This window comes from Pygocentrus nattereri, chromosome 20 (assembly GCF_015220715.1).
Source record: "Pygocentrus nattereri isolate fPygNat1 chromosome 20, fPygNat1.pri, whole genome shotgun sequence".
Lineage (NCBI taxonomy): Eukaryota > Metazoa > Chordata > Actinopteri > Characiformes > Serrasalmidae > Pygocentrus > Pygocentrus nattereri.
The window spans coordinates 4,491,776-4,508,617 of NC_051230.1; the positions used below are offsets into that span (position 1 = coordinate 4,491,776).

General features: G+C 42.8%; 1 protein-coding gene across 2 annotated transcripts in view; it reads right to left on the reverse strand.

Moving 5' to 3' along the window:
- The window catches only part of mxd1 (MAX dimerization protein 1), a 56,997-nt gene that overhangs the window by 26,788 nt on the left and 13,367 nt on the right, over positions 1-16,842 (reverse strand). For both annotated transcript variants that reach the window (XM_017682897.2, XM_017682896.2), the window contains exon 3: positions 4,140-4,169. In XM_017682897.2, the coding sequence (XP_017538386.2) occupies positions 4,140-4,169 (30 nt within the window). The remainder of the gene's footprint in view (positions 1-4,139; positions 4,170-16,842) is intronic.

A 16,842-nucleotide genomic window follows, 5' to 3' on the forward strand; every position in this document is an offset into this window, starting at 1 on the left:
GTGTTGAGAGCTGGGAGTTCCTGAGGACCAGTTAGAGAAGAACGAAAACAAAGCCCTCCAGCTTTGGGATGTGAAACAGTGGAACTGCTTTCTTTGGAGTGATGGAGCTTCATGGATGAGCTGTAATGAACCAGGACTGATCATCCAACATCAGTACCTGACCTCACTAATGCTCACTAAGGCTGAATGCAATCAAACCCTCACAGCAATGTTCCAATATCTAGTGTAAAGCCTTCAAAGAAAAGCTAGGGGGAACAAACCCCCCATTATTACCTTAATATCGTTTAGACATATAATGTAGCTTAATAACAAGACGGTGCATCTATTACTAGTATTATATTCCCGGTTATGTTCAAATTGGCAACGCTGCATGTAAAGAACCTCTTAATATACAGGTGCCTACAAATGTTTGGACATACAGTATGAATAGTGGAAGCTTATACTTCACCAATTAGTATCATGCTATGGCTACATCACACGCACGGCTTAAACTGTGCCAATTTGTTCAACAATCTCAAACTGAATTGCTCATGTGAAACTGTAAAAACGGCTAGAAGCAAAGAGACAATTCAGCCTTGACGAGTGACGCCAGTCCAAATTTGACAGATAACAGTGTGTCTATTTGAGTTTACCTGGCGACTCAATGGTGTTGCCTCTTAAACTCCTTGGAACCACCGGTGGTTCCAAAGCGCTCTTGGTCATGTTCTTCATAACGTTCATACTCCATAAGCTCCGTTCAGAAGCTGGGCGTCGTGTGAGGCTGTAGCTCTTCTCTCCAGTCTAATAGACGGTGATGTCATTTTAAACCCTTATAATAAAAGAAGCCGAACTTTGTTTTTCTACGTTTTTCCCCAAATCTGGGCCCTAAACTATAAACAGACGGCGTCTCTTCAGTGATCTGCTCTGGAAACATCACTTTTAGAAAACAACACAAAGAGCGTCTGAGATTTTTGGCTTTCGGCAGTAAAGGGTAAGGATATAGTGATGTGTGTAGATCATAAAACACACGTTCTGTTAATTTGAGGGGAGTTTTACAAAAAATAAATAAACTGAAAATTTGCATTTAACTCACGCAGTTCCTGAATAATTCGCCTTACAATTTGGTCAGAAGGACAAACCAAACTACACCCTGGAGAATAAGAGGTTAAGGCAAAAGTATGAAGCTTTAGCCATGCGTGAGGCCAGCCGGTGGGGTCGAGGTTTCCGTTACGTGTTGGCTACATTATCTTCGTAGCTCCAGTGCAAAATTAAAACCAGCAAACTTCAGACCCGACGTCCTGACGAATCAGCTACACTTGGGTTAAGGGGGCAAATACTGGAATAATACTGCTTGTACGTTATGCAAGGACTCAGGGGGCAGGGAAGTCACCTCTGCTGTCTTGGTCATGTCTTGTGTCTACAAACCTATCTTGGTTTAGCCGACATGCATTTCTTATGAGCCAATGCGGTTAGCTTCTGGCTTACTACTCCTGGGTTGGAGGCTGTAGTCTTGCCCTGCAATTACCTGCACTCCTTTCTCATTCAATGTAGTACAGTCCAGCCCTCCTGCCCAACGTCTCTGCTTCTCGGTCTAGCTGAGGACAAAAGCAGCTCTTAAAATGCGAATGTCAAAGCAGTCCAGTGCAGCGACGGAACCCCGCAGCACTGTGTGCATCTGAATATATGCAGATCCACAGAGGCAGCCATGGCTAAGCCTGTTTGCCTGGGCGAGACTGGGTACACCCGCTGGCAGCGAGAGGCTGTGGCAGGAGCTGTGTGCATTGTTAAGACTTTTAGAGCCAAAGGAGTTGAGACGGCCTGCTTGCACGCTGCTAAGCCTGGCCGGCATGTATTATTCAACGCTGTCTGCAAGCCGAGCTCGAAGCTGCGAGCGTGTGTATGTGTGACCCGGCTTGGCTGAAAGGAACCGCGGAGTACTAGAAGGGGCACGGTATAGAAAAAGTGGAGCCATGCCACCTTTTTTCTGACACAAATTAAGACAGGCTGCGATTGGGAGCCACTGAACTAATTACCCAGTCAATGAGGATCTTCTACTGAAAAGCCTGTTCAGCGTAGAACTGCACTCAATCTGTATTAACCGCCCTTAGAGAAACATGCCTACTGTTGGCATAGACCTACTCCAGGACTAAGCCAAGACTGAGCCAGCTCCAAACGGCTCGTTATTCATTTACTAATCTTAAGACTTCAGAGCATTCGGTATCTTTTATGAATTAATCAAAAACGACTATGAAGCTTTGAATGGCTTTCTATAAGCCCCGTAAACTCTGGGCTTCTTATTCAGTAGCTTAAAGTCAAAAGGAATTCCGTTCATTTTTCAACATTACTGCAGAATTTCAATCATTAAATTGTAAGTGAAGAGTGGTTTGATTTGAAATGAGCAAGTCGGGATTGCTCACAGTGGTGGTGATGGGTACCAGACATCTGTAGCTTCTCACTGCCCACCCCTCACAGAAAGTTATTGAATGGAATAGTTATGAATATGTTTGGCTGATGTCTGGAAAAAAAAGTGGAATTCCAGTTCAAGTACATCAAAAACAGGTGGCACCCAAAAATTCAAAACCATTGTTTTTTTTTTAATGATGTCCGGCAACAACACACACCACCAGTCAGCAACTTCCAGCACTGCTCAATGTCTCTAAGCACCACTCTGCTCTGACCCATTACTGCACTGTATTAAATCCAGAACACCACCACAAAAGCAGTGGTAGACGGCGCGTGGCATGAAATTTACGCTGTGAAAGGCAATCAGTCTAATATTTAAAATCAATCTAATTACACTGAAACGTTCAATTCACCTTGGATTTTTTTAGCAAGAATACAGCAAATCTGTGAAGAGCTTGGCCCAATCCCATTTCACTCCTCGCCCCTAAAATTGAGCCCTAATCCCTCCGTTTTGCTCATTCACACCTACACTGTTAGAAATAAAGGTATTATGCTGGTACATGATTCATTTACCAAGGTGCAAACAATGTAAGCGTACCCTCAAAGGTGCAACAGTAGATTTAAGGTGCAATTGTGTACCTTAAATCAGTTTTTCCTAGAGGAAAAGTAGACATTTGTATGCTTTTGTAACCTCATGTTTTAAAACAGAACAGTCGAGTAAAAGCCTGGAGGCGAGGCAGGGTGTGTGGAGTCAGTATAACTCAGTGGATTACGGTTCAGTTACGTTCCCTGACTAAAAGAGACGGACCCCTGAGGGTACCACCCCAGCGACAAGAAGGGTACTGCCCCAGTGAGTGTCGTACGTCTTTTTCTGAGTGTCCAGATTGTTGTTGAGATAGAGGAGTAGGGAGAAGTGTTAGGGCTACAAGGTCCTCCAAACAGGTTTTTCAGAGACACGCTCCAAATGGAGATTTATGAGAAAAACAAATGGCAAGGTGGCTGCCTGAGTGACCAAAGGGTAAGATTTTTACAGTTACCACTGTCTCATCTGATTTTCGATGTCGTTTCATAAGAGCCATAAAACAGTTTGCTGATGAGAGGCTACAGCTGGAGCTTTCTGTGAGCTACCACGTGTCCCCTCACCGCAGAGAAGAAGCTCCAGGCTCCCTTGTTGAACGCACTGCGATAAGTCTCACATTGAGAACACCATGGAAACACATTACTGATTTATCAGAGTATCAATAAAACGCCACTGAAGTGGGAGGAATATTCCTGTCCACGTGTTTGCATGTTTAAAATGGTAGTTTGTGGCAAAATAAGTCTATTTTCAGCTTTATAGCTCACTTTCGAATATCAAATGGGCATAATTGACATTCTAATAATCACACTGAGAAAACACATTGGATTAAAATGCAGAAATACATGTGTATGCATTTAAGGGATATGCATTTAACAGCCCCAAAGTGACTGATTTCACCAACATCTTAACCCAAATGGGTCTTCAGTGGGCTGAAATCAGGCCAACAGACAACACTTCTATCCTTGAGAACTTCTGTCCAGACTGACTGGCTCCTCATTTTGGTTTTGATTATGATGGCAGGTCATTTAAACTGTCAGGGTGGAATGGGGAAGGGACGACACTTCTATCTACAGCCTGCTACATAATACAAGCATAAATAAGGCAGCAGAGGGACAGACATGAAAGTAGAGTTAATGACCGTGACTGTGAGATGGCAGAGAGGTGTAAATGGACATACCTGTTCTTCTCCATTTCATTGTGTGTGGACCTGGAGAAAGAGAAAGAGAAAGAGAGAGAGAGAGAGAGAGAGAGAGAGAGAGAGAGAGAGAGGGAAAAGAAAGAGAAGAGAGAGAGAGAAGGAGAAAAGAGAGAGAGAGAGAGAGAGGAAAAAGAGAGAGAAGAGAAAGAGAGAGAAGAGAGAGAGAGAGAGGGAAAAGAGAGAGAGAGGGGGGGGGGGGAAGAGAGAGAGAGAGAGAGAGAGAGAGAGAGTGAGGTAAAAGAGAGATATAGTGTGAGAGAGAGAGAGAGAGGGAAAAGAGAGAGAAGAGAGAGAGAGAAGGAGAAAAGAGAGAGAGAGAGAGAGAGAGAGGGAAAAGAAAGAGAAGAGAGAGAGAGAAGGAGAAAAGAGAGAGAGAGAGAGAGAGAGAGAGAGAGAGAGAGGAAAAAGAGAGAGAAGAGAAAGAGAGAGAGAGAGGGAAAAGAGAGAGAAGAGAGAGAGGGAAAAGAGAGAGAGAGAGAGAGGGGGAAAAGAGAGAGAGAGAGAGAGAGAGGGAAAAGAGAGAGACAGAGAGAGAGGGAAAAGAGAGAGAGAGAGAGAAAAGAGAGAGAGAGAAAAGAGAGAGAGAGAGAGAAAGAGAGAGAGAAAGAGAGAGAAAAGAGAGAGAGAGAGAAAAGAGAGAGAGAGAAAAAAGAGAGAGAGAGAAAAGAGAGAGAGATTGAGAGAGAGGGAGAGAAAAGAGAGAGAGAGAAAAAAGAGAGAGAGAGAGAGAGAGAGAGAGAAAAGAGAGGGAGAGAGAGAGATAAGAGAGAGAGAGAAAAGAGTGAGAGAGAGAGAGAGAAAAGAGAGAGAGAGAAGAGAGAGAGATTGAGAGAGAGGGAGAGAAAAGAGAGAGAGAGAAAAAAAGAGAGAAAAAAGAGAGAGAGAGAGAGAGAGAGAGAGAAAAGAGAGAGAGAGAAAAGAGAGGGAGAGAGAGAGATAAGAGAGAGTGAGAGAGAGAGAGAGGGAGAGAGAGAGAAAAGAGAGAGAGAGGGGTTAAAATCACAGTCCTTGCATTAGAATTAGAAAAGGCACTCAGGGAGAGTCCTAATGCGCTCGGAGCTGATTTGAAGTGTTCGGTGCAGAGGCGGATGACGATACAGACACCCAGAGAATCACTAGTATGTGTGAGTGGGAGAATAAGTGGGCTGTTTGTTGTAAAAACCAGCCACGAACGCAGCGTGAAAATTCTGAACTCAGACGCATCATAAAATGGCCGGAAGGATCATCAGACATCTTGAAGCTGGTTTCGAGTGGAAGGTTGAATATCAATACCAGTTGCACAGCAGAGTTTAAAGGCAAACGCCACAGATATTTCAAATGTTCCACAAAACTAACTCCTGAGATGTAAATAAAGTCTTGATGTGAAATGGTGAAGCTTCCTTCCTCCGATTCCTTTACAGTGGAGGTGATAGGCACCAGGGGTCCAAATGTACAACGAAATTTTATTTACTACCCAAAACCACCAGTGAACCAACACGTTTTCTGAGTGTTTATAAAATAGTTGAACTAGTGGAAATTCTGAAAACAACAGACTTTCTTTAGGGTCTATTTTGCCTCACAACGCCCTGCACGTACCTCTTAAAAACAAGCTTTAGGCCAAAACTTTCACAAAGCTGTGGTAAATCAGCGTCTCAGACGTCAGGCAGTGAATTCATGGCCATTTCAAGTAGTAACATTTACAGCATTAAGCAGACGCTGTTATCCAGAGCGACTTACAAGAAGCGCTTTGTCTGTCTAGAGAAAGTATCTTATCTAGTTCCCAGTAGGTTAGAGAGAAAGACGGTCCTGAGCTCAGATACTGATAGAAACAGAGTCACTGGAGATACACAGAGAGAAATGAATAGAGTTAAACACAGAATTCTGTGCCATTCAATGCAATACAATAAACTACAAGTAACTTTCTGTGAGGGAGCTTTTAGTCACTGAACTTTTCCGATGTAAATATATAAAAATGCAACACTTTTTTTCTGAAAAGATTTCACCGGAAGGTCGCCGGTTCGATCCCCTTGGCTGACAGTCCCTGACTGAAGTGCCCTTGAGCAAGACACCTAACCCCCACCTGCTCCCCGGGTGCCGTGGATAGGGCTGCCCACCGGGCCGAGCAAGTGCCCCCTAGTGTGCATGTATATGGCTGTTTCACTGCACGGATGGGTTAAATGCAGAGGTCTAATTCCACAGTGTGCAAACACAGTTGTGAAATTAGGATCTGGTGCGACTCCCATTTGCCCATAATAGCGCAACACACTTCTAGGAAAAACTGCTGCTAAAATAAGCAAAACCAATGGAATGCCGATGTTCCTCTGGCCATTTTCCAATCTTCCAATTTTCCAAAAATGTCTTCTTGACCTCATAACAGCCTCTCACTTCAGTCTCAGGCTGGAAGGTGAACATCGTGGATGCTGCCTCTCTTTTCCTGTTGGCTGTCTCTTCCACCGCCACCTCGTGTTTTTAAACGCTCGGTTTGATGTTTTTCCTCCACTTCGCTCCTCTGAGCTGAATAAACCACATAAAGTCAATAAAATTACAAACTCAAAATGTATCTTGCATTATTTATGGTACACAAGAAAATACAACACAGCCTACATAAGAAAAGAAAATGTGTCGGATTATCTTAGGAGAACATCTGAGAACTTGCGTTTATTTGAGAACAGCATTGAAGAACATTCTTCTGAATTTCTCAGTGTCTGTCTTCAGCAAAGTTTCGCAAGTTTTCAGTTTTCTCGCTACAGTTTTAATCTAGTTTTGATTTAAAACATAGTCTACGGTTTATGAACAAGACACACTTTGAAGTTATTCTCAGAAACGTGGAAATAAAACACCTTTGATGTTCCTGGCGACACAAAAAAGTCTTGATGCTTGGAAAAAATTGCACATATGTTGCAAACACACACACACACACACACACACACACACACACACACACACACACACACACACACACACACACACACACACCCCACCACCCCTCCACACACATAAACACCCTTCACTGGCAAACTTAGCAACAGTAACTAGAAACACGACTTGGAGAGCGCTGTAGCTGGGACCTGGTGTCCATCAATCACTGGACTTTACTGTACTCTGTAGGCTCACATGCAGGCATGAGCCAACACTACCTAGCCTGAATACTACTTCAGCGTCTGCAGACCCGCCGACATGTCCAGGCTTTCATTCCTCGTTTTCTATGTAGTGACCGAGTTACACGTCTCAGGATGTTAATATGACTGAAGTGTAATGCTTAACGTTCGGACAGTGGGCCAAACAGAAGCAAGCAAGGGTGGGAAGCAACTCACAGCCTGCAGCATGAAGGGAGCCCTAACATGGTTACTGGGCCCCTTATATTGCTAATATTACACTCATGACTAGTACTGGTGTGACGGGTGAAAGAGTGGCTATTATGAATTAATCAATCTTCATCTATTGGTGTACATTAGATCTCTAACTTAGCGGAAAGTACAGCTCCATGCTTACTGGCCTTTTCCGTGACTGTGATAAACACACTGTAACGTTAAGCTATATTTTGTCATCTGTCATTTTAACCTGTAATTTAGCTTATTAACTATTTATTTAGTTTTAGTTACACAACTTAAAAGTGCTTTACACTGGAACACATGAAACACTGGCAAGCTAAAATATAGTCTAAATAAAATAAAAGCTCAGTTACAAACAACAGGAGACACTGAGCCAGAACACTGTAGGCCAGAGCTACCCAAATTGGGGCCAGCTGGACAAAGCTGACCTGACCAGAAAGATGGTTAAACCATATATACACATAATTTCACATGAGCATTAAACAGGCTGTTTTTGTTTTGTGTTTATATATATATTTATATATATATAATTTCTATCTCCATTTTTGGCGCTCTTCAGTTTTTGACAGAATTTTGAAACGCCTGTTTCTCTGTACATTGTGTGTAAATTCCACAATGAATGGACTAAAAGAAACAGCCCAAAATTACTTGGGAAAAACTCTGGTTCCACTGACTTGCATTAAAAGTAAAGTGCGTTTTTTCCTTCTCCTGTAAAGTTACTATTTTGGAGATACGAGGTTTCCTTCCGGCAGCAGCGATATATAAGAAAACCTTGGCAAATGGTAACTTTACAGGAGAATGAAATGCAAATCAATGGAACCAGAATTTTTCCCAGGTTTCTTTTGGTCCAGTCTTCATGAAATTTAAACTCGATGTAAAGGACATTATTTTTCCCCAAAAAAAGTCAAACTGAAAAAAGACAAAAACGGAGATATGAGGTTTTGTTCCGACAGCAGCGATCTCTTTATTTGTATAATATTTTGTCTTTTTGATCTTCAAGCCATCACAAACATTGCACCTTGGCCCCTGAAGACAGACGTTTGGGCACCCCTTCACCAGGCGTATTCGAACCTTGAACCCGCAACCTTATAGTTGCTGGGTCAGTTCTCTTACCACCAGGCTAACAGTCAACTTGGACTTACAACAGGGCGCAGCCCAATCTGAGATTTTGAAATATGAGTGAATTAAAGTTATTTAATTAATTGAGGCATATAGGGAGCCCGTAAGATCCCAGCTGTGCCACTGGAAGGAAGTGAAAGGGGGATGTGTGTGTGTGTGTGTGTGTGTGTGTGTATGCATGCGTGCAAGTGAGAGAGACAGAGAGAGAGAGACAGAGACACAATTAAAGTCATGGAAAACGACTGCATCAAAAAGGAGGTCAGGCTTTTCTGTGACTGTGAAAGGATCCTCAGAGCTGTGTGAACTGGAGCGAAAGTCGGGGTGGGGAATGGAGAGTGTGGGGGGGGGGGGGGGGGTGATGGGATACAGCAGCCCTTCTGCTACTGTAACACATACATATACACACGCAGAGGCCCCCTTCACGTCTCTCCGCTTGACCCCCGGACCCCCCGACTTAACCCGTTATCTAAAAATAAACATCCCGTCCTCTTTAACCTCCCAAGGCCTTCTCTCATCACCACACAGACCAACAGGATCTCCAGGAAAGTGTCAGGAAAGCCAAAGGCTGGCCGACAGTGATAAAATCCAATGTCATGATATTTTCAGCGTTCTGGTTTGTATTCCTTATTAAGCATTTATTATAATCTAATTAGTAATCTGTATTGATTTTCTCTTTCAAATCTACTGTCAATCATGTTTTGATCAAATCATTTTATTGTATTTTCTTTTTTTTTTTAATTAACTCTATTTTCTCATTTGTAAAGCACTTTGAGTGACAGCAGTGCAGGAAAGTCACCACATAAATAAACTTTATCATTATCAGACGATATTTTGCAATGATAGTTTGTTCTGAAAAATGCTGCTGCTATTTTCTACTAGTTTTAATTTTAATGTAAGGCACTTTATGAAGTGGTGTTAAAGGGCTGCTATAAAAATAAGCTTATTGTTATGCTAAAAAAAATGACTTACAAACCTGATTAGACTGTTTTGGGAATGCTGCACAGTATTAGAAGCATTAAACAGACAGAAAAACAATCTAAAGCGCCCAGCAAGTGACTCACACGGCCGTTTTAAAGGGCCCGTATCACGGATAAACAAATTTCTCTCACATTTGTGACCTAAGACTTCGTTGTAGTCTGCCAACAGTGTAGAAGTTACGAAAGGTTAAAGTTAGCTCTGTAGCCAAAATACAAAATCTACAAAAATGGCCTGTTTTGAATTAAGCGTTTTTGTGATGTCACAAAAACCAGCACAATTCCAACAACCACCTTGTCAGTCTACAGCAGTTTAGCCCCACCCATTCACACTGACTTTATAGGAAGTGTTTCAGCTCAGACTGGTTCTGAAAAGGGCACGCCCATATTTATATACACACACACACACACACACACACTTCTAAAAAGATGGTTCTTCAAGGGTTCTTTAGTAAAGAAAATGGTTTTATATAGAACCATGAACACGCAAAGGACCCTTTGTATTATTACATGCTTTACATGGTGAAATCGTTCTTCAGCTAGATGGACAATGCGCTGAGAAATGGTTCTATACAGGAGGTCTTTTGGGTGCCATATAGAACCCATTTCAAAAAGGTTCTATATAGAACCATCTAAAGTACATTCATGCACATTTTCCTTTAATCTGAAGAACGCTTTCATGACGCAAATAACTATTTAATCACGTTATCATGCTAAGGGTTCTTTGAGTGCTCATGGTTCTACACAGAACCATTTTCTTTACTAAAGAACCAACGGAGAACCATCCTTTTTTTGAGACCGTGTATATATATCACTGCTGTTTCGCCATTTTTGTCGTTTTTCAGTTTTTGACCATCTGAAAATGCCTGTTGTTCTTTACATTGTGTGTAAATTTCGTGATGAAGGGACCAAAAGAAATGACCCACAATGACTTGGAAAGACGTCTGGTTCCATTGACTTACATTAACAGTAAAGTGGGATTTTTCCTTCTCCTGTAAAGTTCTCTTTTTGGAAATATGAGGTTTTCTTTCAACAATATATATATATATATATATATATATATATATATATATATATATATATATATATATACACACACACACACACACACACACACACACACACAGACAGGCCACTTTATTAGGTACTGCTAGTAAAAGGCTGGACCCACTTTTGCCTTCAGAACTGCTTTAATTCTTCGTGTCAGACTTTCAACAAGGTGTTGGAAACGTTCCTCAGAGATTCTGGTTGGTTATTTGAGTTCCTGCTGCCTTTCTATCATCTGGAACCAGTCTGCCCGTTCTCCTCTGACCTCTCACATCAACAAGGCATTTTCATCCACACAACTGACCGCTCACTGGATATCTCCTCTTTTTCGGACCGTTCTCTGTAAACCCTAGAGATGGTTGTGTGTGAAAATCCCAGCAGATCAGCAGTTTCTGAAATACTCAGACCAGCCCGTCTGGCACCAACAACCACGCCACGTTCAAAGCCCCTTAAATCCCCTTTCTTCCCCGTTCTGATGCTCGGTCTGCACTTGTTGTCTTGACCACACATACATATGCTCACATTAACACAAAACAAAAACAGCCTGTTTAATTCTTTAATTCTAGGAAATAAAACTAGGTTGGAAAGTGCTCAGTTGAAATGAATTGTGTCTATTTTTAATAGAGAAACTATAACTACGTATAGTACGACACCGGTACCAAGACAATACATCCCAAAGCACTAACGCTACAAGCAACACAACACATTTCAAAAGAGCTTATCTCAGTAGTGCTTTTTAACACCCACACGCCCTTCAGATACAGAGACGCCCTCTGAGTGGCAAAGGTGATGCCATACGAAGGGAACATGGCTAATGTGTTACCCATGTGTGTGAGGAAGGCAGAGGGAAACGTCTCAGCTGCCCTCAGAGAGAGGTGTATACTGCAGCGTGGGTGAATGTTAGACAGATACCGCTGACATAACAGCCCTTCTTACACTACAGAGGCCTCTACTGTATGTTAAGCCACCTGTTCCTCCATGTAAGAAATAAATAGCACGTACTTAATTTAATTATACCAAACGTTCCCATTCAGGCCAATAGAGTAGGGTCGGCATAGAGGGACCCCAAGTATTTGAGACTTTAACCGTTGGTAAATAACAAACTTCTCTTGGTAACTTCTTAAAATTATTTTTAAAGAATTGCTAAAATTACTTTGGTAACACTTTTGGTAACAATATCACATTTGTAAGCATCTATAAACACATTTATAACATGTTATAATGCATTCGTAAGGCTGTTGGTTATAAACATTTAAAAAAATAACACTTCATAGCCATGTTTATTATACATTATGGATTGTTAATATAAATGCACCACTGCATTCACTAAAATTGAGCTAATAATTTAGGCAGCACTAATATTTTTCCTTAGAGTCTGTATTTTTAACAAATTAAGGTTCCTTCTTGTAGATCCCCTTATCAAACTGCTACTGTGAGTCTTCAGCTCAATCCGTATGGCTAATGAACGTGAGATAATCGATCAAAATTCAGGTTTTACCCACAAGCCTAAGGTCAACAATGACCTATTTAGTTGGCTTAGTGGCTTGGCGATCATGATGGCTCATACACCGCTAAAAAGACGAAGTAAAATTAGACTTTTTAAGTGATTTAGTAAGAAACGACAGCCGAGAGGGGTTGGAAAGGAAACAATAATGCTGAAGGACTAATTTAAAACATGGTCCCCCCCCAAATTAGACACCCGCTGCCGCTTAGTTGAAATCAGTAACCTTGGTAGACAGCTAGGTAAATCAGCATCTCCATGAAATAGAGAGCAAACTAACTAAAAGCTGAGCTCAAGGACGAGCTAATGCAATCATTAGGCTCTTCAGTTTGCTAGGAAATGGTAAACATACTTGGCGGGAGTGGTGGGCAGCCCTATCCAAGGCGCCCGGGGAGCAGTTGGGGGTTAGGTGTCTTGCTCAAGGACACCTCAGTCATGGACTGTCGGCACTGGGGATCGAACCGGCGACCTTCCGGTCACAGGGCCAGCTCCCTAACCTCCAGCCCACGACTGCTTGTGTAGCTGGTGTTGGCTTAGTCAGCCAGTCATGTTGCTTACCAACACTAAACATCCCATCTAGAAGTTTCTACTGGTATCAGCTTGACACTGATACCTGGTATTGGATCAGAGCCATAAACAGAAGTGAGCTAGGCTAAATATAGCCAATACTAACCCACTCAAACAGGCTGGATCCTCTGTATTGAGTCAGGACATCCCCAATGAAAATTACTAGTAGGTCCTACTTCCAGTGAAAACTGGGCTTACGTTATGTCAAGGCCATCTGTTTGATGAAGGGTGTAGGAATGTGTGATCTGCAGCTTTAGGATGGTACATGCTGTACTAAGTGTGTGTGTGTGTGTGTGTGTGTGTGTGTGTGTGTATGCAGGGGAAAGGTAGGTGGAGGAGTATCATCTGTGTAATGGTGGGCCTGTGCGACTGTACTGGTCGCTCCGATCTGGCAATTGTGCAGAACAGAGGAGGGGAGGGAAGGAGATGAGTACACATAACACTCCCGCCCTTCCCCCTACAAGCCATCAGGAAACGTAACCAGCCAGGAAAGGAAAGAGGAGAGAGAGAGAGAGAGAGAGAGAGAGAGAGAGAGAGAGAGAGAGAGAGAGGGTAGCAGAAAGAGAGGAGGAGAGAGAGTCTTGTGACACCTGACCCACATAACACACGAGGTTCCCATTCACACATGTATATTCCCTCGGCCAGATCAAAACCTTTTAACGCCACTTTTCTCCTTTTATGTTTTACACCAGCTGCCCTGCGCACTGTGTGAACATATCATGATGAACGGACCAATAAAACAACCCAAATTACTTGCGATAAATTCCATAATCTTATGGTAGCTTCTTATGTTCCTTGGAAACACACTCCTAAACCTTGTGGAAAGCCATCCCAGAAGAGCTGAAGCTGTGTCTGATCCACTCAGACCAGCGCAACACACACCAACACCACCACCACGTCAGCGTTACTACAGCGCTGAGAATGATCCACCACACAAACAGTACCTGCTCTGTGAGGGTCCATGGGGGTCCTGACCACTGAAGAACAGGGTAACAGAGTATCAGAGAAACAGATGGACTACAGTCTGTAACTGTAGAACTACAGAGTGCAGCTATACAGTCAGTGGAGCTGATAAAGTGGACAGTGAGGGTAGAAACGAGGAGGTGGTCATGATGTTAGGCCTGATCGGTGGGTATTGTTGCACTGTAGCTCATGGCTCCGCTCTTAGAAAATAGTTCTTCAAGGGTTCTTTAGGAAAGAAAATGGTTCTATAAAGAACCATGAACACTCAAAGAAGCCTTTGCATGATTAAAGGGTTCTTTGCATCAAGAAAGGCTGTAGATGGTTTGTATACAGAACCTTTTCGAAAAAGGGTTCTTGTATTGTCACAATGTCAAGTTTGTGACAGTAGAAGAACCCTTTTTTGGTGCTATGTAGAACACCCTTTTCAAAAGGGTCCTAAATAGAACCATCAACACCACATTCTCCATCAATCTGGAGAACCTTTTCACGATGATAACATTTGGTGAAGTTTCAGGAATGACTGAGCTAATTTTGAGGACAACTCAAAAACACTAACCAGCAAGCTTATATGACTAGTAAACACAGCCTAGAACAGGTGGACAGACATAAATCATCATATTTTTCACTAAAACACAAAAATACTGATAACATGATCATGTTTCACACTGATTTTCAGACTTCGGGACACATTTACCTCAAAACAATGGGATCTATCTGCTCAACATGTGGTCATGAGGGACAGGGATGCAGCCTCCCTTTCAGCTCTACCATACAGGGGCGTGGCTAAAATAAGGCTCCACCCACAGACGGTAGTGACGTCATTTAGAAATTAAACCCATGACAAATCTAAATCTCTCATCTCTTTTCTCCATAGAAAATCACTGAACCAGTATAACGTGATGCTCAGCTGCACATGAACCCAAGGTCAGCATTTCCAATGCCAAGTATGGACTAGAGGGGTATAAAGCCCCCCCAGCACTGGACTGTGGACGAGTGGAACTTCGTTCTCTGGAGTGATTGAGCAGATGGATTTTAGCCCTTCTCCCCTGGATATTTCACAAGCTGACGGCCACTGCAATTCAGTCCAAGATGAGGCTTAATCTGCATCCAAGAAACCAGCCCTAAATGTCTGAGACAACGTTCTGCAAACCAAACCCTACAGCAAACCACAGGAGGGTCAAACAGGATATCGAAGTTGAACTGTCTGACAATGGTTCTTAAGGGCAACATTGACTGGACATGCAAAGCCAATTGAATTGACTACAGAGGCAAGTAATCCAGACAAAGAGGAAGTCTAGTCCTGGTCCAAAAAAAGAACTACCAATGAAGAAGCGCCGCGACTTGCAGTAAAGGCCTAGGAAAGGTTTAATCTGTGAATCGAAGACCCAATCCCATTTCACCGCTCGCCCCTACCCCATAAACCTTAGACCCTCTGTTCTGCACGTTCACGTCTAGGGGCAGGGTGTCCCAATGTTTGTTGAGATAGACGGGTAGGGCGAAGTATTAGGGCTACATGATCCTCCCAATGGAGGTTTTCCAGAGACTCCAAACGGAAAGAGTTACGAGGAAAAAAAAAAAAGAAAAACCGGCAAGATTGAGCACAAGAGACCAAAGAAACACACAAATGTGATAATTTTCACTGTTAAAAATTATGATAACCACTGTTTTATCTTAGTTTAATGTCATTTTAGAGTATTCTGGTCCTTTTTCTTCAGAACAAGCACTAAAAATCATTACTAGCATGATAAAGTCTCGGTAGCCAGCTGGCTAACTTTCCCGTTCCACCTTAATTAGTCCAGCAGTTCTGATGCCTGAAGTGGCAGAATGTAACCGCTGCACCATTTAAGGTGGAACGGGAAAATTTGAACAAGAATCTGGAGAATCTCTGACCTCAGCTTCATATCACTGAAGAATTAGGGGGGGGGTGATAATAAATAATTGCCCCCCTTTTTGAAGGCGTATGATCCCTAAATGTAACTAAAGCCCAGCAGTGAGGAGCTGAACTTTCCCCTCCTCTGCTGTCCCTGCAGACGGGCAGGGTCGCCTACAGAGCGGCGCTAGTAGCTGTTAATGAAGTGATTAATTTGAGGGTCCCATTTTGTTGCGCAAGATTTCCACCACTACCCCTTGTACCTCTGTACCTCCTCGTAAGCAGGGGGTAGGGGTAAAAAGAAGAAATGGGATTGGGACGAAGACCAACACATGAAGTCACATCTGACTTCATCCAAGCCAGTCCTGCCCTTAAAGGTCCAGTCCAGTATTTCAAGCATTGTGGACCAGGCTGCATTGCCTCCACTACACCAGTAGTTTCTAATCTGGGTGCTGGAGAAGCCCCATCCTGCACATTTTGGGTTTTGGTGTTTCTGTGTAGTCAATTGATCTGAAATAGGCTTGTCAAACTTCTTAACTAATGCATCACTGACAATCTATCCAGTCTTTGCTTCTTTCACCTTTAACTGATTAAAATCTGCTCCCAGAATAGTTGGTGAGCGTGCATGTCCATGCCTGTCAGTAAAATGGATCAGCATGTGGAACTGGAGCTTTCTGTATGCTACCATGTTTTTGACCACTGTATAAAAGAAGCTCCATGCACTCTGATAGTTTCATGCTACTGTGGAAATCCACATTATTAATTTGCTTTATCAGAGGGACAACAAATGCTGACGTGTGCAGCACATTCCTATTCATGTGGCTGCTTGTTCACTGCATAAAAAGGCATCATGTCAAGTGAAATGATCTTAAATTCAGTCGAAATATTTAATATTTCCCATTTGAGACACACTATATTTCCAAAAGTTTTCACTCACTCATCCAAATCATTGAATTCATGTGTTCCAATCACTTTCCGGTGTATAAAGCCGAGCCCCTCGGCCTGCAGACTGCTTCTACAGACATTAGTGAAAGAATGGGTCGCTCTCAGGAGCTCAGTGAATTCCAGCGTGGTACCGTGATCGGACGCCACCTGTGCAGCAAGTCCAGTCGTGAAATTTCCTCACTACTAAATATTCCACAGTCAACTGTCAGTGGGATTATAACAAAGTGGAAGCGACTGGGAACGACAGCAGCTCAGCCACGAAGTGGTCGGCCATGTAAAATGACAGAGCGGTCAGCGGATGCTGAGGGGCATAGTGCACAGAGGTCACCGACTTTCTGCAGAGTCAATCACTACAGACCTCCAAACTTCATGTGGCCTTCAGATC